Source organism: Oryza brachyantha, chromosome 12 (assembly GCF_000231095.2).
Source record: "Oryza brachyantha chromosome 12, ObraRS2, whole genome shotgun sequence".
Lineage (NCBI taxonomy): Eukaryota > Viridiplantae > Streptophyta > Magnoliopsida > Poales > Poaceae > Oryza > Oryza brachyantha.
This window is the reverse complement of record NC_023174.2, coordinates 13,200,574-13,223,667: the sequence shown is the minus strand read 5'-3', so window position 1 is coordinate 13,223,667 and position 23,094 is coordinate 13,200,574. Positions and strand designations below refer to the sequence as shown.

Here is a 23,094-nt window from a genome sequence, read left to right as displayed (position 1 = left end):
TGATACTATATATCCATCTTTTAACTTTTGATCGCTTTCGTGTTTTTTTAGAAATATGTATACTTAAAAATATAGCATATTGATATATTTAAAGTGTTGTAATATAATCATATAAAAATATTTAAAAGTTATTAATGGTTACCGTTAAAATATTGATGGTAAACCATGACAAATAAATGATGAATTAGGATACAGTTGTAGTACACACTGCACGTGAAAATTACTAGGTGAATAACATGACAAGATAGACCGGGATATGTACATTCTTTTCATAATTAAATGACATGACGATGTGATCGAATAGACTGGTTTTATGAGCTTGGCTAGTTGGCCTGTGTTGATATTTTGAGCATGATGTATTTAGAGTTATCTATTTAATATTAAGGATTAGGGACGGAACCAGCGGGGTACCGGGGGCTCAAGTCCCCTCCCCATAAAAAAAGTAAGAGAGAAAGAGAAGGAATTAGAGTAGGGGATTGAAGGACAAACACATCTAGCCTCTCTTTCTTCACCCAGCTGGATTTGCCCCTACTTAGGATATCACCGGCTCATATTTTTTTACCTTGAAAAGGATATTTTGATAAGTTCATACGTTCAAATAAAATGATTTAAAATCTCTATTTTAATTTGAGAATGAAAAAAATCCTCATCAAAACACCCTAAACTTTATCTAAACTCCAAGTATAGGTACCTAGCCCCTAAAGAATTTAGAGATAAAACATCTAAATAAGCCCAAATCGTCGCATCCAACTTGAAACTTGAAAGCCGGAAATGTTAATCTAATATAAAATAATTTATTTATGATACATATTATACTTTCTACGGCTTACCCATGGGGTTAAACATTTTTGGGCTTTGGTTTTACTTTATGCAGACAGGCCAGCATGGCAAGCAACCAGTACCATTCTTTTCAATTCATTTTCTGGGAGTTATTTTTTTTGCTTGTGTTAAACGCTTCTCCTACATGCCCATCAAATATTATTATGGCTTTCTGCGTTAGCCGTTAGGTGTCACTGTAGGCGTATTGATCACCATGTCCTGGCAGGCAGAATTATGTTCTTCATAATTTGATGGATATATCATCATATAATGGCATGATGAACATGGTATCCACATATTTGTTAAGCTGTTGTTATTTAATTTTAGATCAATAGCAACAGGTGATATACTTTTGGAACAATTGACAGTATATATATCAAATATAATGGTATTATAATATAAGGTATGGTCCAAATATAAATGCACTAAACATCCTTAAAGTCATGTGATCGATGGCAAGTTGTGGTCCTCGAGCATATGTGTGACTATTAAGCAAGCTCATTATTGACAAAATATTCAAATAAACAATTAAAGCATATCATTGGCACTACTAAAAGGACAGGGATCGATCGAGAGAAATAACGTACTTTTAACGTCAGAATGGCATCACAGTGAGCATGAGAGGATGATCGATTGAATTATTCATGAAAATAACAAATGATATATTTATAAATAAAAAATATTTTAATAGTTTTTTTTATATTTGTGTTCTTCACGTTCTAGAAACCAAGGGTAGAAAATAAAATATGATAAAATAATCTCAAACAAATCTAGATTAAAAATTTAAATTTTAGCTTATAAGCTCAAACGGGAGCGAAAAGATAGAGATGGGAGTAGTTCAAGAGTTAAATAAGTTTTTAGTTGTAGTGACATAAATTCCCTATAAAGAAAACAATTATAATACCAAATTCCCCAGAGAGAACCCTTTTACCTCCAATCTTTTTTTATCCGATCGAGAAAATCATTCACGGTTATTATAGAATAGATTTACTAAATGACATTGCGAATGTGAAGATATACAAGTTTTAAAATATCACTATATCAATAATAACATATCAAGTCTAAACCTACGTACCAAACGACTATTTGTAACTACAATATTACTTTACACATGTTCACCCACCGATGTTTCTAAGTGAAAAAGAGCATAAGATTTACAGGAGAATCAAAAAACTCTATAAATACCATACCAAATAACCAAAATACCATATACTCCAAAAGAATACAGGTTTAAGGGCACTCAGTTCTAGAAACTATCCTGTTTCTATACTCTGGGATATCGTGTCAAGAAACTATTTTACATAATTAACTTTTGTATCTTGTTATTATATGCTCCCCATTTATCTCTCTGATATGCAGTCTTGTTTTACGTAAAGATACTAGGTTTTAATCTGGAATCAGGTTGTTCATTTTTGCGTTAATCTATTCGATAAATGATCTGTCACATCAATAATTTGCTTACATAACAATGCAATAAATAAATATAGATAGAAACTTTGGTACTGGACGAGGAGTGCTCTAGATACAGCTACACTGACCAGCTACTTTCACATGAACACCAAAATACACGGAGACAGGAAAAGAAAAATAAAACTGTTAGAACTACGCTTTCCAACCCCCAACCACATGAGAAGGAAAAAAAATGAAAAAGATTGCAAAGCTGACCTCCAAAAATCAAGAAATCTCAAGTCCTCTCTCTCCCTCCTCCTCCTCCTCCGCAGCTCGCCTCACTCGGAGCCTCTCGCCTCGCCGCTATGGCCGCCCGCCTCCTCCTCCTCCTCCTCCTCGCGCAGCTGCTCCTCCTCGCGCCGGTGCCGGCGCGCGCGGGGGTGGAGGAGGGGGGAGGGCGGCGGTGCCCGAGGGTGCAGGAGGCGCCGCCGCCGTTCGTCGCCGCGCTCCGGCCGGCCTGCGGGGTCTCGTCGGCGGCGGAGGGGCGCCCGGCCGAGGAGGTGCGTGCTGGCTGCCTCCTGCCTGCCTACGTGTGTCTCCGAGAAAAAAAGAAATTTTTGTTGGGTCGCGCGAGTTGCTGCTGCTAGCCGGCCGCAAGATTTGATCTTTGGGTTCTTTTGTTTTCTTCTTTTTTGGGGGGGCGGAGATTCATCGATCAATCGCAAGATTCCCCCGTCCGGTTCTTCGTTGATCTCTCTTTCTCATCACAAAAATTCGATCTTGTGGTGCTTCTTACGCAGCTCCTTTTTGTTGCTGTTGCCGACAAATCTGTGGGTGTGAGTTCTCTTCGCGATTCAAATCTCACGTTTTTTTTCTTTCCTGATTCTCGAGCCGATTGGAGCCGCCTGATGCAGTTGCTCCTGATGAAACTTTTATTTCATTTCGAGTTGATTAGGTGATTGTTGATTCCTTCTAATATACTTATCTGGAAACAAGTTGTTTTTTTGTTTGTTTTATTTTTTTCGTAAGCTTGATAATGCTAGTATTAGTCAACGCAAGAGTGACAATATGAAAGTAGGGAGTAGCTCAGAGCTCTCGTCCTGCATTAAATCAGCTTTTGCTTCCGCTTCCGGCACTTCAGAATTTTGCATCTCTCGTTTTCGATTTTTGTCCTCACTTTGATTGGTTACTGCCTTAACAGGTGCCAACATTGTGACATTTCAGCTAAAGTTGCTATGATTTTTTTCTATATTTGAGTGGACTATTATCTTCTTTTCTTCAGCTTATTATTCATTTATTCTTATGGTGTTATAGTCCTTGTGGGAATGTCTCAAAGTGTATTCTTGTTGGCCAATAATATATCTTTTTGAGGAGAAGTAGAACACACTTTTTTAAGGCAACTAGAATAACATTTACTAGGAACAGAAAATTGCAACAATGGGAGATGCCTCCATTTAGGATGTTCTAATTTCTAAATAGGTTCAGGGGCAGAGATGGGATAAATTTGTTGGTGTCATTGAACTTAAATTGGTCACTGCATTGAATCAGTTTTGCTTTGCACAAATATTGGGGCTGATGGCTTAAATGTGTCAAGTGGTATGTGTAATGGGATGGGAGGTTGTTAATTCTACTTGTAGATTACTGGCAGTTGATACCCTACTATGGTAGGGTGATATGATGTGATGGCTAGTTCATCTTAGTTTTGTGCAGCTATGAGTCAAACCAGTTAATGTCATAGAATTGTTCGCAACATATACTGCCAAATTTTCTGCTAACAAAGGTTTCGTATGTGACTTCTGCTGAAACACATATGTGGTGTTTAATATGACCTCTCTGAAAATTTTGGAAGGTTAATGGACATGAACTTGTCAAGGAGTTGAGTGGCAAGGAAGAATGCACTGCTGTACTCTTCTATGCATCATGGTGCCCCTTCTCACAAATAACAAGGCCAATCTTCGAAGATCTTAGCTCAATGTTTCCACAGATTAAGCACATGGCCGTGGAACAAACTAATGTCATGCCAGCGTAAGGCCCCAGCTATGCATAATTTTCCAAGCTCCAATTATCTTTTTTGATTATTTGAATGACCAAAGGTCTTGACTAATACCTACCTGGTTGCACGGCTTGCAGTGTTTTATCAAGATATGGTGTTCGTAGCTTTCCTTCTATACTCTTAGCTTGTGGACCATATGCATTCTGGCCTGTCGGTTCTAAAGATCTTGACTCACTTGTTAACGTTTACACTGCTGTAACTGGTAAGCTTATTTATGCTCATCATGCCTTGCATTTACAATTGTAAACTCATGACATTCTTATGTGACAATCCAACAATATGCACTGTTGTGGTACATTAATTGATTGCCTAGAAAAGCAGCTTATGAGCACTAATGTCACCTCTTGAAAATGCCATTCATTCTATGGATAAAAACTGGCAATGACAATTTTATGAATGTCAAATATGCCATATGCACATCAGCACATATGCAAATACCATTATATCACTGATCCTGACCAGTATGCTTTTAGATGTCACACTGTCACTACTCGCTAGATAGTCATCAATGGATGTATTCATGGAAAAGTAGGAATTGGGTGATCATAAATCGATTTTGGTTAAGATAGATTTGGCTTGATCAATTTGATGCAGGTCAAGAACCAGTTGCGTATCTTGGTCCGAGGAAGTGGAGCGCAGCTGGAGCTGGAAGCACACATCATGCGAAACTTTGGAAAAAAACAATAAATGAAGCATTGAAGAGTGAACCCTACCTAGCATTCAGCATCCTATTTATTTGCCTGAAGATGCTGGTCGTCTTCTTCCCAAAGATTTCCGCCTGCATCAAAGGAATATGGGTCCAATACTTCCGGAATATCAACCTTGGCATCCTTGCCAAACTGACCCAGCTGCTCCAATGCGTGCCTCATGCTGTAGACCTGAGAAAGATTTGGAGCAAATGGAGACTCATGGGTGGAGCTATGAACAACAGGGTGTGGGCATCATCTCTCGCTTCCATGTCGTTCGGCGAGCGATCTTCTCCCCGAGCTGCTGTTTTGGATTAATTGGTTCAGCACTTTTAACAGCGATAAGAAGGCATGCAAATTCTTTGAATTGCACTGGATGTAGAAGCTCCTGTAACTCACATGAGCATGTAGTGAAAGATATGATCTATGCTCAGAGAAATTAATACGCCTTGTTTGTAGCATGTAAATCTTAGGGATACTGCTGAGCCGCTGTAAAGTATATGACATTTGTACCATTTATTGTCGGTACCCACCATCAGAATCAAGACTGGATCTGGTTTTTGAGCAACAGAACAGTCACACAAAGCTTAAGTCAGTATTCTTTAGAAGATGTTTGTCAGATTCACCATTTACACATGTAATCTGGAGCATGTTGGGGTATACCATGTTCAGGTAAGTTAGCATACTTGTAATGTTTCTGCACTTGCCTCTAATAAGAAGAAATAGGAGTAATTTCATCATTACCCTTGTTTCGATATCTAATATTGATTTTTTCTCTCTTTTTTTAGGGTTTTTATTTTTACCCGTGTATTCTTAATAGTGTTTTTGTCGATGAATATACAGTTGTGATTTAGAACGAAGGTAAAACCATAAATAATAAAAAATACATGGATAAAAATAAAATTTCTGACAAAGTGTAAAAGATTACTTTAACGACTGACTTAACATCGTTAGCATCCTCTGTCCAAAAGAGAGGTAGACTATGGATTGAGTTACAAAATCAAGAGAAAAAATGAAAACTCTTAAAAGGTAGGGTAAAATTAGTATTAGAGATCGAATCATGGGTAAGAACGAAATTATTTCGAAGAAGAAATATGGCACTTCGACCAATGTTTCTGTATGCAAGCTGGTGTAAAATGTGATAGTAATGGATTCAGCAAGAACTCTGCTTCCAAAGACAACCAGATACAATTTTGATTGGCCGTAGTGTTTATATTGACAATATTGCTCTCTCTTGTCATCTACAAAGGAGTGCTCAAAATTTGTTCTGTAAACAGCAACAGTAGTAACAGCAGCTGAAAAAAAAAGGGAGCAGTAATAACATGTAATACAGAATTACAGATGGAACTTATCATACTACCAACAGCTATGAACTTTGATGAATCAAAATGTGCCCAACTCCCTGGTGTCAGGTAGTGACCAAGACCACCGTCTCAATTCAGTTCTCACCAAGATTGTACCGGGCGAACCTCCGTACCTTGATGTTCTCCCCCAGGGTGGCGATCGTCTCCTTCACAAGATCCTTCACCGTCTTGCTGTCATCCTTGATGAAGGGCTGCTCCAGGAGGGCCAGCACGCCGAGCCTCTTCGATATCCGGCCTTCGACGATCTTCTCCCTGATGTTTTCAGGTTTGGACTGCAGGTCCTCCCTCTGCATCTCAATCTCCTTCTCCTTGCTGACAACACTCTCTGGGATGTCCTCCATGGAGACATACTCAACCTGTGGGCATGCCACTACCTGCATCGCGAGGTCATTCACCAGCTCCTTGAACTTCTCGTTGCGGGCCACGAAGTCTGTCTCGGAGTTGACCTCGATCATGCAACCAATGCGGTTGTCATGGATGTAGGCGCCAATCAGGCCTTCAGCGGTTAGGCGAGAGGACTTCTTGTCTGCAGACGACAGGCCCTTCTTCCTGAGGAACTCCTGAGCCTTCTGAATGTCACCTCCTGTCTCAGCTAGTGCTTTCTTGCAGTCCATCATGCCTGCACCAGTTTCATCTCGGAGTTGCTTTACCAATGCAGCTGAAATTGCCACAGCTGGTTTCCTGGAAACAATATAGCAAATGTAGGTTGAATCAATGCAAAGTTAGAAATACTTAAACAATAAACACATTCTGATGCAAAATTTATGCAACAAACAACAAACAGATGCAACACAGAGCAAGATGAGGCTGAGAGGGAAATTACTTCTCTTCAGTTTCTGTCGTTTCCTCAGCCTTCTCATCCTTTGGAGGAGGAGCTGGTGGTGCCTTCGCAGCTGTCTGGGCAGCTACTTCAGCAGCAAAATCCTGGCTTCTCTTCTCCAACCCTTCACCGAGGTTGTACCGGACAAACCTATTGACCTTCATGTTCTCTCCAATTGTGGCAATAGTTTGCTTAACCCATTCACTGATTGTAACCTTGTCATTTTTGATGAAGGGTTGCTCCAGCAATGCATATTCTCCAAGCCTCTTCTTTACACGACCCTCTACAATCTTAGACCGGATCTGCTCTGGCTTTGACAAGAGGTCTTCCCTCTGCATCTCCAGCTCTGTTTCCTTCTTCATAACCTCCTCAGGAACATCATCAAGAGAAATGTACTGTACTTGAGGGCAAGCGGCAACTTGCATAGCTAGATCATCTACCAGCTCTTTGAAGATGTCTCCACGGGATACAAAGTCAGTCTCGCAGTTCACTTCAATAAGAACACCAATTCTGTTGTCATGTATGTAAGAACCAATTCTTCCCTCTGCAGTGGCCCTGCCAGCCCTCTTGTCAGCAGCCGCCAAACCTTTTTTGCGGAGGAATTCTTGTGCTTTCTCAATGTCACCACCCGATTCTGCAAGAGCCTTCTTGCAGTCCATCATGCCTGCTCCAGTTGCTTCACGCAATTGCTTGACAAGAGCAGGAGAAATAGTTGCTGCAGATACACAAAAGAACCATCAGTCTTTTCTATTGCTATTTGAACATTTCAACATAAAGCGTAATATGCAGTGAATTTGTGCTGCAGAAATTGCGGGGCAGAGCATATAGGAGCATACAGGAAAATAAAGGAGAATAATGCAATTATAGAGAACAGGAAATCTAACTATAGCGTTGCATCTATTAATTTACACGAGTAGACAAGTTCTAGGACTAACTTCTGATATCCCATAGTAAAGTAAACCACAACAAGAATTTGGAAATATAAAATTAATCAAGAAGTCACAGGAATTTCCGCCATAATGAAGCCAACCTTTTTTGTTTATCATGCTTTCCCTTTAAAATTACTAGAAAACAAATCTGAAACACTTTGTTGTTGTAGACAAAAAATTGAAGATAATAGGTAGCTGCCACTTTATGCTAAACGAAAATCAGAACAAAAATGTTGAAAATGAGACAAATACGGAAGAATAACAAGCTTCCTAATGTAACATCCGAGAACTGAAGTCAAATCAAATTATCTTGTTGAGACTTGTCCAAGATAGTCCAAAATTTAGTGACAGCTGAGATGACATTTGGACATTGCATGATCCTCTAGAACCAGTGAATACCAACTGAGCTAACCATTTGAGACAGCAAGAAACAAACAAGTGTTGGCATAGATTGATCCTTTAACCCTCATACTAAACAAAGGAACTTTAATGAACAAATTTAACACAAGAAAAAAATGTAAACATAACTGGCAAAAGCAGTCACTTGAACATTTTACATGCAATTAATCTTAATATTCTCTTCCTAGTTAGGTAGAGTTGCTCGAAAAGCCTTCTGCAGACAGAATATGGCTGATGAAATTACTACATGTCAGGCCCTTTTGCAGATAAGATCTGGTTGACGGAATTACTGCTGACCTGTGGTGGTGCTTGCTTCATCTGCTACAGCAGCAACTTCTGCAGTTTTCTCACTTGAGGCTGCTACCTCCTCAGTTACTGCAGCGGGTTCTTTATCCTCGGACTCACTACTTGCAGTTACTGGAACCTGTTCTACCACGGAAGATTCTTCTGGCTCATTAGGCTCATCACTAGAGCTATCTGGAGCTCCATTCGAGGACAGCTCAACACCATCTGAAGGTGAACTATCATATTCTACAGTTAGGTCATCAGTGCTACCTTCCACAGTAACACTAGCAGAATCCTCAATTATCTCCTGAGATGGGGCCTCTGATACTAGAGGAGCAGGAACTTCAGCTACTGATGATACAGAAGTGGTCAAGTTTGCACTGCTTTCCTCATCTGCAAGAGCACTTTCCTCAACAACTGCGGAGACAGTTTCTGTTGAAGCAGCTTCAGTAGTCTCGGTAGTGACGGATTCTGCTGAAGCAGCTTCAGTGGTCTCGGTAGTGACGGATTCTGCTGAAGCAGCTTCAGTGGTCTCGGTAGTGACGGGTTCTGCTGAAGCAGCTTCAGTGGTCTCGGTAGTGACGGGTTCTGCTGAAGCAGCTTCAGTAGTCTCGGTAGTGACGGATTCTGCTGAAGCAGCTTCAGTGGTCTCGGTAGTGACGGATTCTGTTGAAGCAGCTTCAGTTGAAGAAACTGAAGCGGTAAGCTCAGTGAGTTTGTTATCAACTGTGCTATCATCTTCAGAAGCTACAACTGAACTAGCCGTCTCAACTGATTCAGTCTTACTCATTTCACTGTCCTCCACTGCAGCTGTACTATCAGTCTCTTTGACCTCTGTTATAGAACTATCGATTGCAAGTGATTCAGCATTACTTGTCTCAGGCAAGGAACTTTGCTCAATTCCTACTGCATCATCCAGTGCAGTACCCACTGATGCTACAGCAGCTTCTTGTACATCCGGAATTTTTGTCTTTTCCCTCTGATCCAAAAATGACGAGATTTCCTTATTCCTACGGAAAGCTAGCTCAAACGCGTTGGTCCCTCTGGACCAACCTTGCTTCAGCTCTGTGTTTAATGAAGACAGATCATCTTCATCATCTTCTCCCTCCTTCATTGTCAAAGTGACCTGGCCTCGTGCTACATTCAATACTTTCACCCTTACCTGCTGACCGACTTCAAGTGCAGAATGACCAATAAGGGTAAACAATGCCACTGCTTCCTCTTCTCTAGGAAGGAATCCTTCGCTTCCATCAGGTAGTGTCACAAATGATCCTGATCTTGTTGTACTTTTCACAGTGCCATTCAGAAATTGTCCTTGCACATAGTTTGTCTCGCTCTTGGCATCATCTCTTTCCCTTGTTTGCCTTGGTGAACCTCTGGACGCAGTCGCAGTGGTATTCCTCCCGCCGCTTGCAGCCTTAGGTGCTTCTGTTTTAGGCTTGACATAATCACCACCAGTTCGCATTGTCAATGAGATGCGCCCTGTCTCCTTATTTGCTTCCACCAATCTCACTGACACCTCTTGCCCAATGGTGAATAGGGTAGATATATCTTTTACAAATCCATCACTTACTCGAGAGATATGAACAAGGCCTTCAGTGAAAGCTCCGATGTCAACAAAAACACCAAATGGCTTGATAGACCTAACCTTCCCGGTAAAAGATGCACCAGGGACCAGATCCTCATCATTCAGTGCAGGCATTTCACTCTTTCTTATGTTGCGTCCTGCTTTGGGAGTGGAAGAAGTGCTTGCCTCAGCTTGCTCACTTGCTTCAGTGGTGGCAGGAGCATCCTCAGAGCTTTCTTCAGAAGTTTCTCCAGAAGGAGGTGGATTCGGATCCTCTACTGCAACATCAGTCCCAACAGTTGCTGCTGACAGAGTCCTTGGCCTGCGGGCAGAGGACCAACTGCTTCTTTTGTAGATACTGATCAAGTTGAATGCTCGTTGCGGTTGCAGCAGCCTACGGCGTGAAGGTGATGGTACTCTAGAATACCTCTCTGTGCTGTGGAACCTTCTTATTTGGATTTCATGGCTCGGCCTGAAACTTCCAATGTGAAACAGGCTGATATTGCCAACAGAACAATGAACCACTGGCGTCATTTTGAATTTAGGGACTGAGATGTCCGGCAACTATATCAGAATACCAATTCTTTCTGTACCCTGCACAAGCGTAGATAACTCTGGTTTTAGACAAAAGCCAATGAGAGCTTATAGGCAGTGGATTCAGCAGAAGAAATAACAGTATGCGATAAATGCGCTGCAATATCTGAAACAAACATTGCACAGTACAAATTAGAAATAACACTAGGAGCACGTGACATCGTGAGAAGGAGAAGCAGCACACCTAAGACAAAACGCAAGATTTTCCATCATGCATGTTAATCTCCGACCCTAAAATCTCTCTTATCCGGTTTCACCGCAAACAGGAACCGAATTCAGTTCCAGAGCATCGTAGCATGGCCAAAGCAGACTAGCAGAGCACCACAGGCCATTGAACCACTAAAGCAAAGCGCCTAACGCAGAAACCGCACTACACAAACCCAACCGATGCTATCACCAACTCAAGTACACTGCCGCGAGGCTGCTGCGGTGCGCGCCAGATAGCGCAACCAGCCATGGAACCACCCACTAGATAGCAGAGCAGAGCACCTCTCACTCTCTCAGCCCACCACCCAGAGCCAGCCAGGAACCGCGCACACACAGCAGCAGCAGCAGCAGCACGGGCACAGGCTGCGGCATATCCACAAACACGTGCCGCGCAGCGCAGCGCAGCGCAACGCGCACAGCAAGCACAGGCCGCCGGCGCCAGCCACGGAGGAGGGAGGCTTCACCTTGACATAAGAAGACCCGCGACGCGATGTTCCCGGCGGCGAGCGTCCAGCCCTTGCGCGCTTCGCCGGAGCCGAGCGGAGGGGAGGGGAGGAGAGGAGAGGGAGGTGGTGACTGCCGCCTTTTTATAGAGCCTTATCTGGAAAGGGGTCAGGTCAGGAGAGGCCATGAAGAACGAGCGTGGGAAGAGGAGTGTGGATGGGGTTTATGGGTTGGGTTGTGACTCGTGTCCAAACCTCCCCACTAATAAATCACCTGCAAAAATAATAATAGTATTTATTTATTTATTTATTTACTGTTGGTTTTTTATTGCACAACAAATCCACCCTATAGGTAGAAATGTGAAAAAGAGTACTCCTGATATTCATGTCGTAAGATTTTTTTAAACTATGTTTAGATTTATATGTTGATTCATGTTTATTATTAGTACATATGTCTAGATTCATTAGTATCTACATGAATCTGAGAAAAGCTATAATGTCTTACATCGTGAAACGAAGATAGTAGTATTAGGGAAGAAGGCTGAGATATAAATTAACGGAAGAATACATGTGTCTTGATTATTATTTTTATGCGTCGTGTAAACTCTTGAACGCCAAATTCTTGGTTTACGCATGTAGACTTAAAGGTTGGTACGAATGATCACTGGCTGATATGGTATTGGTACATTTGAAGCACTGGTGGCGACATCGGTGGGTAGAAATTTTTTTAGAGGCTAAATGTAAATCTATGATGTTTTGTTTCCAATTCATCGAAAAACATTTAAATTCTATTGCGCATCTATTTGACAAGTGTAGTCGGTTGTCTAGGGTTATGTTTCAATATGATTCTAGTAAGCTAGGTGATTTAGGCCAATTTCTTTGAAAGTGTTAAGAGAAGTGCAGTCACCGGTGTGTCCGTGTATTCACGTGGAGTGGGTGGGCAGTAGTGCATGTTTATATGCATGTATAATAAATAATCTAACTAGATGTGATAGTAAGGTTGGTGAATCTAGAATTCTGAGATTCACCGATTCAAGAAAAAGAAGCATTATGCTGTGTTGGTTAATTATAAATAATACTACAAATTTAACCAGTTTTATATTTGGATGATTCGCTTCAAATTCACCGTCCAAATGAAAACTATTTTATCAACCAACACTGCTTCAGGAGAAAAAAAAACATCCTTCTCCCACCTTACGCAGGCTGTCATCACATAGACAATAGACAAATGATTTGAAATGTATCAGCAAATTTTCACTGGAAAATTCCAGGGGACGACTATTCTTTAGATAACTTCCGCAATATAATTGTTATTCCAAAGGACTGGAATTTCACAAGTCACGATAGCGATCGACAAGACTACACGACAATAGAGCCATCAGAGAGCGTGGATTCGTTTCAGGAACCAAGTTATCTCTGTTCTAAAAATTACTACAGCTGAGCCGTGAAAAAGAAGCGCTCAAGTTATACTTTTGCTTCCTCTGCTACTTTATTCATCGCTTGTGCTCTCCGCCTTAACAGTTTTATCAACCGTGCTATCTTCAGCAGTAGTTTCCTGTAGCCACAAGAAATTAAGAGGTCAAGGGACTGTGTGGTCAAGTGCAGAAAACAAAACCATCAGCAGGACAAATATTTCCATCAAATTACTATTATGGATGCTAAAAAAGCCTTTAATCATATATTCGTCCAGGGTGATTCAAAGGTGTTTTGGTCCTCAAGACAAAATAAAAGTTTGCTCCTCTAAGATTTAAAGAGAAGGATAAGATGTTTTGCTCCTAGCCTCCTGTAAGGAAAAAAAAGTATGTGGATGCAGAAAATAAGGAAGATATTCCTCTAAATAGAGCCACGATTGATCATTACTAATATGATTTATCTAACACCAAAACTTACATCCTTTTCCTCATTGGCACTACTGCTTTCACTATGGTCTTTTGGATTATCATCCAACTGAAAAGGGGAAAAAGCAAATGTCACGGATCCTTTTCCATAATATTGGTTTTGGAACGCAGATTATACCACCATTAAAAGATAATAAAACACTGGTTAACTTAACTATACTATGGTTGCAAGTACTTATCTGAAAATTTTGCCAAAAGAACCAATCATTCCGCACGTAAATTAAGCTCAAATGATTCTTACTTTCAGCTTCTCTAGGGTATCTGAGACACCCTCACTTGCAATCCCTTCATCACTTCCCTTATTCCCTTCATCACTTCCTTTATTCCCTTCATTGTCAGTGGTATCCTGTAGCTGGAAGAAAAAGGTTTAGATACAACTGTACACACACAATTCTTAGCAAATATCTAATGTAAAATATTGCACCCTCAACAAAATAGAGGAAATACCCCCAAATTCTTCAAACTATTTGATACATCTTCCTGCTGCTTCTTAAGGGTGGTCCTCAATTCTTGGAAATCCTAGGTGCGAGAGAGAGGGGGGGGGAGGGGGGAGACATATCTTGTAAATAGAGCAAAATGCTGGAAACAAAAGTTGAGATCTGTTGCAGAAGATGGATTCATATGCTTACTGATCTCAGCTGTTCAATTTCGCTATTCAGAGCAGTTTTGATATCAGAGAGTTCCTGCAAAACATATAAAATGCGAACAAGATCAATAGACAAACTCCACTAACTGTGATATAGCCTATAGGATGTGCTGCATACATCCATCAGGGCGATTCTACTGCAGTAGTGTGCTATGGCATGTGTGCTGCATGCAAGAAATTCAAATAATGTTACAGCCAGTGCAAAAGTTTCCATGCATGAATGCAACCTTATCAAACCAGTCAATGAAATTTTTAACACATTTTAGAATAGGTACCCTAATAATGGCTCCAAGATAACAGAATAATATAGCTTTATTGTACTAAAATATCTCTAGTGGAAATTCTATTCTTTTTTGGGTTCAGAATCCATAGATAACATAGTCCAAATTAAAAAAAACTGCTTTTGTTCCAGTTGTAAAATATAAAAGTTACTCTGAAAATTGTGCATGGAAAGAATAATCATGGAGCCACTACAAGAAAGAATAGGTAGGACTCAGGATTTCCCCAACACAGAAAATATATAGCATCAAGTAAAGTGTGAAGAAACTTACAATTTTGTATTTGGTCACTTGTGTGTCTAAACTGGTCCTCCAATTCAGCAAATCCTGAAAAAAAAAATCAACAGTTCAGTTCCAGACCTAACAGTGTCAACCAGAGTAACAAAAAAGAAAGAACAAGCACAGGAGCATTTAAAAATATTGAAAAACACACCCATTGTCCCTTTGTAGGCTAGGCTGCTATATATTGAAACCATATCTCTTAACATTACAAAATTTAGGTGTTACATTATGTGCCACAAAAACATATCTTTCTATTCAAATCATCAAACTCTCCCTGATGATTGTTATTAAGATGCATAGAAAAAATTGTACAAACTAAAGATTGTATTTCATTCATGTTGACTGAACAAAAACTAATTCCAAAAAGCTAAACATTAATGAGAAAACAAATAAAGATGTAATAATGAAGAATGCAGCTAACTAGGAACCATTTTACAATATTTCAACAAACCTCCTTGAGTCCTCGAAGTCTCCCCATAAGCTTTGACTGCGATTCATCTAATTCCTGTCACTCGGAGGAACAAAAATGTTGTAACAAAAAATTAATAGGTGGTAAAGTTAAATCTGGGAGTATTTTATATACAAAAAGAATCAGCAAACTAAATATGGGTAACAATTAACATACTACAACTGACAACATGGTCAGCATCAGACCCAAGTATGGGGCCAGGGCACTAGCTAGCCAGCCTATGAAGGACTACCTTTGCCATACAATGGTGAAAATAGGGGCTACTTGGGTCATGGCCAAGTAGCCCCTATGAAGGATTTGCAGGAATCACACTTACAACCACAATACTAGTCTGCGTCTAGCTGTTGCCTGAAGCAGAATCTCTTAATTACCACCTCACTCCAGCTTTTTATACATTATTGGTGCTTGTTAGTGCCACATAAAATTAAAAACAAAATTGCAAAGCAAAGCACAGCACAGCAGCTAACATGATTACCCGCTAAAAACCCACAAATAATACCACAACCACAGCGCGCACTAAACATCGCCTCGTCGGCATCACAGATTGAAGGAATTTTTTTTAAAAAAAAAACTAAAGCTGAGAACAAACAAGTCAGTAAGCCCTAGGCGAGCGGATCCTCACCGAGATCTTCTCCTCCACGGGCAGCAGCTCCTCCTTCCTCTGCAACAACAGCAAAAACACAAACATCAGAAGCCAACCACCGAAGAGCGTGGGGACGGGAAAAAAAAGCAACGGGGGAGGAGGGGATGGGGACTCACCTCCAGAGACGGGGCCTCCACCTCGCCCGCTGGAGCCGCCGCGGCCGCCGCTGGCGACGCGGCGTCGTCGGCCACGGCCGGTGGGGGCGCGGCGGGTTCGGAATCGGACATGGCGAGCGAGTGAGGCGGAGCGTGGGCGGGGCCGAGGGCTAGGGTTTGGCGGTGCGTGGCGCGTGAGGAGGTTGGGAGGAGGAGGAGACGACGAGCGATTTGAAATTGAAAATGAAATGGGGCGCGTTTCTGTACCGGAGAAGTCTGGACGGAGGAAAGAGAACGGAAGTGGAGTGGAGGGGTCATCCCCGTTTTAAATTTAAATTTTTAACCCCATATTTGGGAATAATTTAGAGGTTTTTATTATAGTTTGTTTTTTATTTTGGCTTTTAGCATAAATTTATTAGATTTTATAAATTATTATAACACAAATAATTTCTCGAAATTTTTGAAATTGTACTAAATTTTATTCTAACTGATAAATATTTTTTCCTAGATGGAGTATAAATTGTTACACGGATGACTTTAGATATTACTGAAACATATTATAAGAATAAACAGAGTTTTTATTTGAAAAATAACTATATGGGTGGATTTGCTTGATACCATCGTAAATATTACATAGTTAGAAAATATCATTATATGTGTCATAGATATATGGGCAGGGGTGTAATGAGCTAATGTTTTATCTACAAAATTTGAAAAATGAGTTTAAAAAGGGGACTAGAATTCTATAAACATATAAGGATTGCTATGGGTTATGAAAGGAATCATGGGTCTTGACCTATTCCCACTATTGTTGTATGGCACATCATTGATTGGCTTAAATTAAGCATAAGTAAAATGATAAAGTAATTATTAAAAAATTTATGACTAAAGCTTTTATATATGTATTGTTTGTGATCTAAAAATAAAGGGTGAAAAATAAACTACTATTAAAAAATTATAAAATTAACTTCAAATTCAAATTTTAGAACTTAAATTTTGGCTTATAAACATAAGCATAGAGGGCTTATAAACATAAGCATAGGGAATAAGATGGCGGGGATAGAGTCCAGATTCGATATTTCATTGTTATATGTGATGATATTTTCCAAATTTTCTCTTATCAGGTAGTGATATTTACAAAAATCGTCAAAACAGTTACGATGTGTTTGATTACTTGCACTGAATCTTGGCTAGCATCTGTGTTTGCACTAGGATGAGTGTGTGCAAGATATGAGAGGGGTGCACACATCCCATCACCTCCATCTTCCCTATTCTGTCGTCCAATATTGTTACCAAGCATTGATGTACCAAATGAAGCACTATCAACCAAACATTTGCGGTGAGCATTTTATACCAAGTTTACTAATTTTGTACAAACCTTGTCAAACCATAAACAAAGGCTACTAACAAATCACCCCCTAACATATCTATGTGCAGAGCTTTTCTTCCCCTGGCATTTGATTCTACCTACACATAAAAATCGTTTAAAAGAAAACAAAAGAACGAACAAACAAACACTAAGCATCCTCTTAATTGTACATTTCGACCCTATCTGGTTTGGAGTAATTTTATGAGAAATTCTGTAGAAATTAAACCATTTCCTGTAAAATTCATGTGTGGTAAATTAGGCGGAGTGGATGGCTCGGGTTCGTCTGCAGTCGAAGTCAAGTGACTTTATCACTGACATATTAATCTTGGACCCATATGTTGGCAAAGCTACGGTGACTTCTGCTGCGAGGATCTCGGTCTGGAGTGGATCAGAAGTTCTCCTTGTGGAAGACGAACTTGGTGGTGGTCTTGTGGGAGAAGTCCTGGGCGAGGCGGCGGAGCTCCGGCGTGAGGGTCTGGTCGCCGCAGAAGAAGACGCCGACGCGCTGGCCCTGGTGGTTGACGGCGAGGCGCTTGAAGACGTCGCGCCAGTTGGGGCGGGCGAAGTGGGTGCGGACCCGGGTGCCGGAGACGACGTCGACGCCGTTCTTGGCGTGGTGGAGCGCCTGCAGCATCGTCACCAGCGCCGACCGGGCGTCCCCCTCCTCGTACACGCTGGTGCAGTGGTTGTGGAGCTCGATCCGCCCGCCGGCGTCGCGGTCGGCGACCTCGTTCATCACGCCGCGGAACCACTCGAACGACCCTTCCTCCCGCGTGCACCAGTAGAAGTACACCCGGTCCGTCATGAACGCCCTGGAGCCGGCGCCGCCGCCCTTGCCGTGGTTGTCCGCTGGCGAGGCGGGGTCCTCGGCGTCGTCCTGGATGTGGTTGAGGACGTCCTTGACGATGCTGATGAGAGGGGTGGCGCCGATGCCGAGGCCGATGAGGAGGAGCACGTCGTACTTCCAGTAGTCCTGCGCCGGCGCGCCGTACGGCCCGTCGATCAGCAGCTTCGGGAACCTGAACCACAGCCACAGCGGCGGCAGCGTCAGAATGGATTCAAAATGAACTCTTTTCGAGTAAATTTCACAAAACCGCAGCTGTTTAAATGCTCTTGTTCGACAAAATAGACGCCTTTTTGTCTGAAATTTACTCAAATGATTGAATTGGAGATGATTGACTGAAAATATGACCAAAAAAATCAGATAAAAAAACTGCACCTTGCATTGTGCTCCATGGACATGCAGTCTGCCCGGAGGAGGCCGCTCTGGCCGTTCATCGGAGGCCGGCATATCTGCAACCAAGATCACCACATTGTCAGTCAGCCAGTCATCATCTCCAAAAACCTCACAAAAAGCGGGAGTTTTTCCCCGATTCGCCATGGCGGCTCGGCGAAGCTTGCCTGAGAGAAGATGGCCCTGAAGCTGGAGGTCCAGTCGCCGCGGCACCGGATGTGCATGCTCAGGTAGCTGTCGCCAGGAGCCGAGGTGATGGTGAACGGGTGCCTGTCACATTGTCATGATCAGTTTATGAACAACTCTTAAAACCTTCGAAATCGGTGTCGGTTTCGCGCATCCCCGGAGAATGGAATCTCAAGAGATTTATACCACTCGAATGGCGAGACCTCGCCGCAGTTGACGTAGATGTACTGGCCACTCTTGTACTTGAATCCGGGGGGCTTGCTCATGTAGATGGCTATCACATTGCCAGGATAGATTGCAACCTGCACGCACATTTCAATTTCACCCACCCCCATTATTTCAAGTTACATGAACAGAATCGACTACGGAGAGATCTTTCGACGCGAGGTTTTCTTGTTGATGTTAATCGAAGAAAGTTTATTTTTACCTTCTCGATCCTTACGGTGGTGAAGCCATGAGACCTCAGAGCCCGGAAAATCCGCTCGCCGGCGTAGAGCAGGAGGGGGATGGCAAGGTACATCCATGTCTGAAAAAAATCACCACGCAAAGTTGCAGATTTTCATCAGAATTGAGGCCAGAAAGAAGCAGAAACCGACCGGAGGAGGCATCCCTCACCGTCTGCTTCCACCATGTCCGGTTGATGTAGAGGCAGACGCCATGGACGACGAAGGCGATGTAGACGACGACGAAGAGGTGGTGCGAGTACCAGAACATGTTGAAGCCGCTGAGCCGCTTCAGTGGGTTGCCCTCGCTGAGCTTGCTCCGCCGGAACCACGGGTGCGCCAGCGTGTAGGCGATGGCCATGAGCACCACCATGATCACGCCGGTGATCCCCTCCACGCCCTTCACGAACCACCAGTAGTTGGGCACCCGCGTCTGCCCGAAGTACTTCTTCATCGGCTCGTACACCGCGTCGCTCGCGTGCAGCAGCCTCGGGAAGTCGCACGTCAGGTGCGTCACCCCGTGCAGCGCCACCCCTACCACCACTCCCCCCGCCACCACCTGCCGTCGCCGGAGAAGACCGCCGTCAATAATGCACTTCAAATTTTACAATGGTCTCTACTGGTAACACAATTAATGTAGACATTTCATCTTTTTTTCATCTAATAGACCGTATTCTATTTATACTAGAGTCCCTCTCTGGTGCATTCTATAAGTGGTATTATACTGCCAGCATAACTAATCTTAGCCATTCATTAAAAAAAGTATATTGTACTTTGTTAATTAATTGATTTGATTTGTAGTATTTTGTAATTTTTTTAACAATAAAAATCACAATAAAATGAACAATATTACCCCTTCAAATTTCTACTCCACCTAATATTGTTAGTAGTATAATTTAATCGCATCCGTCCGATAAAAATAGAACAATGGTGTCGATTAAATTCTACTACAAGTAGAATGCATCGGAGACGATCCCACCTTAACTACTAGAATTTAGAAAAAAAAAAGGTTCATTGAAAGTAGAACTTGTAAATCGATAATATTTTGTTTCTACTGATGATAATGCTGGCATTGAAAGTAAAGATTGTACCTTGTGGAAGTTGATGTTGTCATTGAAGGGGATGGCGGCGTCGAGCTTGGTGCGGGAGCGGAGCCAGGTGATGGTGTTGCGGCAGACAGGGAGGAGGATGAGCGCCATGTTGAACTTGGTGGTCTCGGCGCCGCCCTTGGCGACGCAGACACAGTAGCCCATGACGTCGAACGTAGGGTGGCGCTTGTACGCCATGAACTTCCAGGTGAAGAGGCCGGCGTTGATGGCCAACCACAGCGCCACCACCCACACCCGCTTCCAGTTGTCCTCCATGAAGTACCCCAGCTTCCGGAGGCCTCGCCGGAGCGGGTTCCGGTCGTTCGTCGGCACCAGCTTCTGGCTGATCAGCTGGCTGATGTTGGAGCTGTGCGTCACCAGCTTTGACGGCGCCTGCGACGGCGGCAGCAGCAGCAGCGCCTCCAGGTTTGATATCTTTGGACATGGGAGGTGACGATGAACAGTGTCAGAATTCAGAATTGCAGATACAGTCATTCTGAACAATGTCAAATTCAGAATTCAGAGTTTGTACATCGATGTAGCCTAGTTGATCGGGGTCGAGCTCCTCCATGATCAACGCGGTGTACTCGTCGACACGCTCCAGGATCTTGGAGAGCTTGTTTGCAGAGGCCGTCAGGGTGAGGACCTGAAAATGAAAGAGAAATTCAGAATCCTCAATTATCCTGATGCTTACAATTATTTGCCTTTTTTTTCGCTTATTTTAATTTTGTGTTGCTTTCGTTCAATTCCATACCTCTTTGAGCTCCTCTTCAGTGATCTGACCATCTGCATTCTTGTCAACCCTGCAAGAATTTGAGAACTGAGATATCAGTAAACAAATATGAGACCGTCCAAAAGTCTGTCACAATCGAATCTGTTCATACTAATCCAAGGTACGGTGTCAAATTTCACTACTACAAGACTAAACACGTGCAATTAAACAAGTTTTAGACATAAATTTCACTACTAAGGCTGTAAGCTTTTTCAGATGAAAGACGAATCATGAAAGGTTATCTGATTTTTTTTATAACTATATAATGTTATAAACGATGAAATTAACTACGAAATCTACTTTAGAAAGATTGTTTTTTTAAAAAAAACGCCGTTTAGTAGTTCGATAAGCTTGCGTACAAAAACCGAAGAATAATCTAGGGATAAGTTGATAAAAGAACACGGTCTAAAAGGCTGAATTTAAACTTGAATTTGAACAAGACACATACATGTCAAAGAAAGTCTGCAGCTTGGCATCAAAGCCTGGATCAGAGAGCTGCTCCCAAAACTCCCGGACCTGATCCTTGGTGAGCAACTGAGCTGTGATCCCTCTTCGCCGCGCAAGCGCGTCGAAGATCTGAACCGCAAACTCCTCGGATCCAACCATCCCTGGAACACAATTCGGTGCAAAATTCAGTCAGTTTCGGATTTGAATTCTTCAGGATTCAGAGAAAATTCAGTCAAATTTTGAAGGGGAGGTGAGCTGACCGATGCACTGGCCGAAGCGAGAGCGGAGGAGGAAGCCGTCGACGGCGAGGCGGTCGAACCTCTTCTCCACCTCCGGCCAGCCATTGGTGACGACGCTGGAGTTGAGGAACTGAAGGCCCCGGAGCGCGCGGGCGGCGCCGGTCATGCTCCGGTCGAGCCGGCGGCGGTCGTTGGCCGCCGCCGCCGCCGGGGGAGGCGACGGCTCGCCGATGCCGCCGGGGAACTTCCACGACGCGAGCCGCCGCAGCTCGGTGCCCACCGCCTTGAGCCTCGACGACAGCCCGCCGGGTCCCGGCACCGCCGACGGCGGCGGCGGCGCCCGCGGCTCGAGGCCGCGCGCCAGCAGCGCCACCTCCGGCAGGTCGCCGCCGTTCCGGATGCTCTGGATGGCCACCGTGTCGTCGCCCTTGACGTCGAGCGTGATCTCCACGTACTCGTTGTCCTCCTTGAACCTCGTGCTCCGCCGGCTCGAGCTCCTGCTGTCCGAGCTCCGGTAGTCCGCCGCCGCCGGCGGCGTCCCGCCATTGCCGCTCGCCATCCCCAACCTCAGAACTTCATCAAAAGAAACAATGCCATGCAACCCAAAAAAAAGATTCAAAATTTCATCAAAAGAAACAAGAACACCACATTACACATACACAAAAGAAAGAAAATCTTCAAACTTTCTCCGGTGGTGACAACTGACAAGACATTCAAGAACAGCAACAACCAAAAACCTGAGCAAAAGCAAATGCAAATGCAGTACCTTCACAAACTCCAGCAGACTAAAGAATGTACTTATGTGGTTCAAATCTGAGCTTCTCAGCAAGAACAGTCAGGACACCAAGGAACACAAGAACAAGCTCAGCTCAACAAATGTATCTATGGGCAGGGAGCAAGAATGTGCAGAATATATATAGGCACCCACATGCCTAACCACAAACAAGGCCAGTAGGGAAAAAAAAAAAGTTGCAATATCATCATCTACTACTTCTAAACCACTTCATGCTTGGATAGAGCAAGTGGTGAGTTTTCTTTTCAAGGCATTTGGATGGTGCTTGTCTACTAGTGCTAGCTGCTAGCAGTGGTCAAAGGGGTTAGGGTAAGAGAGGACAGCTGCAATCCATGGCGGAATGGGGGAGGGGTGAGGTGGCGAATACAGGGGGCGCCGCCCACTGCAGCGATCCTGCCGCTAGTTCTGGAAGCCTTCAAAACCAGTGAAGCTGTTGGGTTTTCTCTTCTGCTCTATGTTATTATATAATCTGAGCTAGTACAGTGCATGGGGTTAGCCTGGTTTTTTAGCACATGATTGTTTCATGGGAGAATCGTTAATCATACGCGTGAGTGACATCGTATTTATCTCGTAAAAAAAGTTTAGATCATGTCTAACGGATTATCTATCTCATAATCTGTCTATTAAATTATTAAATGGTGATGTTTTAAGACATAA

At 42.9% G+C, this 23,094-nt stretch overlaps 4 protein-coding genes across 5 annotated transcripts; 1 reads left to right on the top strand and 3 right to left on the bottom strand.

Annotated features, from left to right (window-relative positions):
* The first annotated feature begins 2,430 nt into the window (after window positions 1-2,430).
* LOC102721794 (5'-adenylylsulfate reductase-like 6) lies at window positions 2,431-5,515 on the top strand. Its single transcript, XM_006664551.3, has 4 exons — window positions 2,431-2,768; window positions 4,058-4,233; window positions 4,339-4,463; window positions 4,856-5,515. The coding sequence occupies exons 1-4, from the start codon at window positions 2,574-2,576 to the stop codon at window positions 5,263-5,265; spliced, it is 906 nt and encodes a 301-aa protein (XP_006664614.2). The 5' UTR covers window positions 2,431-2,573; the 3' UTR covers window positions 5,266-5,515.
* Window positions 5,516-6,119: 604 nt separating this feature from the next.
* On the bottom strand, window positions 6,120-11,706 carry LOC102715075 (polyprotein of EF-Ts, chloroplastic). The gene is made up of 4 exons (XM_040529748.1): window positions 11,577-11,706; window positions 8,757-10,905; window positions 7,135-7,846; window positions 6,120-6,992 (listed from the first exon to the last, which is right to left on the bottom strand). Exons 2-4 carry the CDS (start codon window positions 10,843-10,845, stop codon window positions 6,386-6,388), a joined length of 3,408 nt encoding a protein of 1,135 aa, XP_040385682.1. The 5' UTR covers window positions 10,846-10,905; window positions 11,577-11,706; the 3' UTR covers window positions 6,120-6,385.
* Window positions 11,707-12,787: 1,081 nt separating this feature from the next.
* LOC102714792 lies at window positions 12,788-16,089 on the bottom strand. Of its 2 annotated transcripts, XM_040529517.1 has the most exons (9): window positions 15,888-16,089; window positions 15,751-15,789; window positions 15,111-15,164; window positions 14,651-14,704; window positions 14,083-14,136; window positions 13,901-13,972; window positions 13,695-13,799; window positions 13,446-13,502; window positions 12,788-13,110 (listed from the first exon to the last, which is right to left on the bottom strand). In XM_040529517.1, exons 1-9 carry the CDS (start codon window positions 15,996-15,998, stop codon window positions 13,045-13,047), a joined length of 612 nt encoding a protein of 203 aa, XP_040385451.1. In that variant the 5' UTR covers window positions 15,999-16,089; the 3' UTR covers window positions 12,788-13,044. The 2 variants fall into 2 exon arrangements, with proteins under 2 accessions (XP_040385451.1, XP_040385452.1); XM_040529518.1 differs by lacking the exon at window positions 13,446-13,502 and having other exon boundaries at window positions 13,695-13,805.
* A 1,119-nt stretch (window positions 16,090-17,208) lies between these two features.
* LOC102721506 (respiratory burst oxidase homolog protein B-like) lies at window positions 17,209-22,222 on the bottom strand. The gene is made up of 11 exons (XM_040529558.1): window positions 21,666-22,222; window positions 21,407-21,566; window positions 20,941-20,989; window positions 20,719-20,832; window positions 20,190-20,621; window positions 19,271-19,657; window positions 19,083-19,181; window positions 18,842-18,957; window positions 18,637-18,739; window positions 18,455-18,528; window positions 17,209-18,254 (listed from the first exon to the last, which is right to left on the bottom strand). The coding sequence occupies exons 1-11, from the start codon at window positions 22,201-22,203 to the stop codon at window positions 17,624-17,626; spliced, it is 2,703 nt and encodes a 900-aa protein (XP_040385492.1). The 5' UTR covers window positions 22,204-22,222; the 3' UTR covers window positions 17,209-17,623.
* Between the last annotated feature and the right edge of the window lie 872 nt (window positions 22,223-23,094).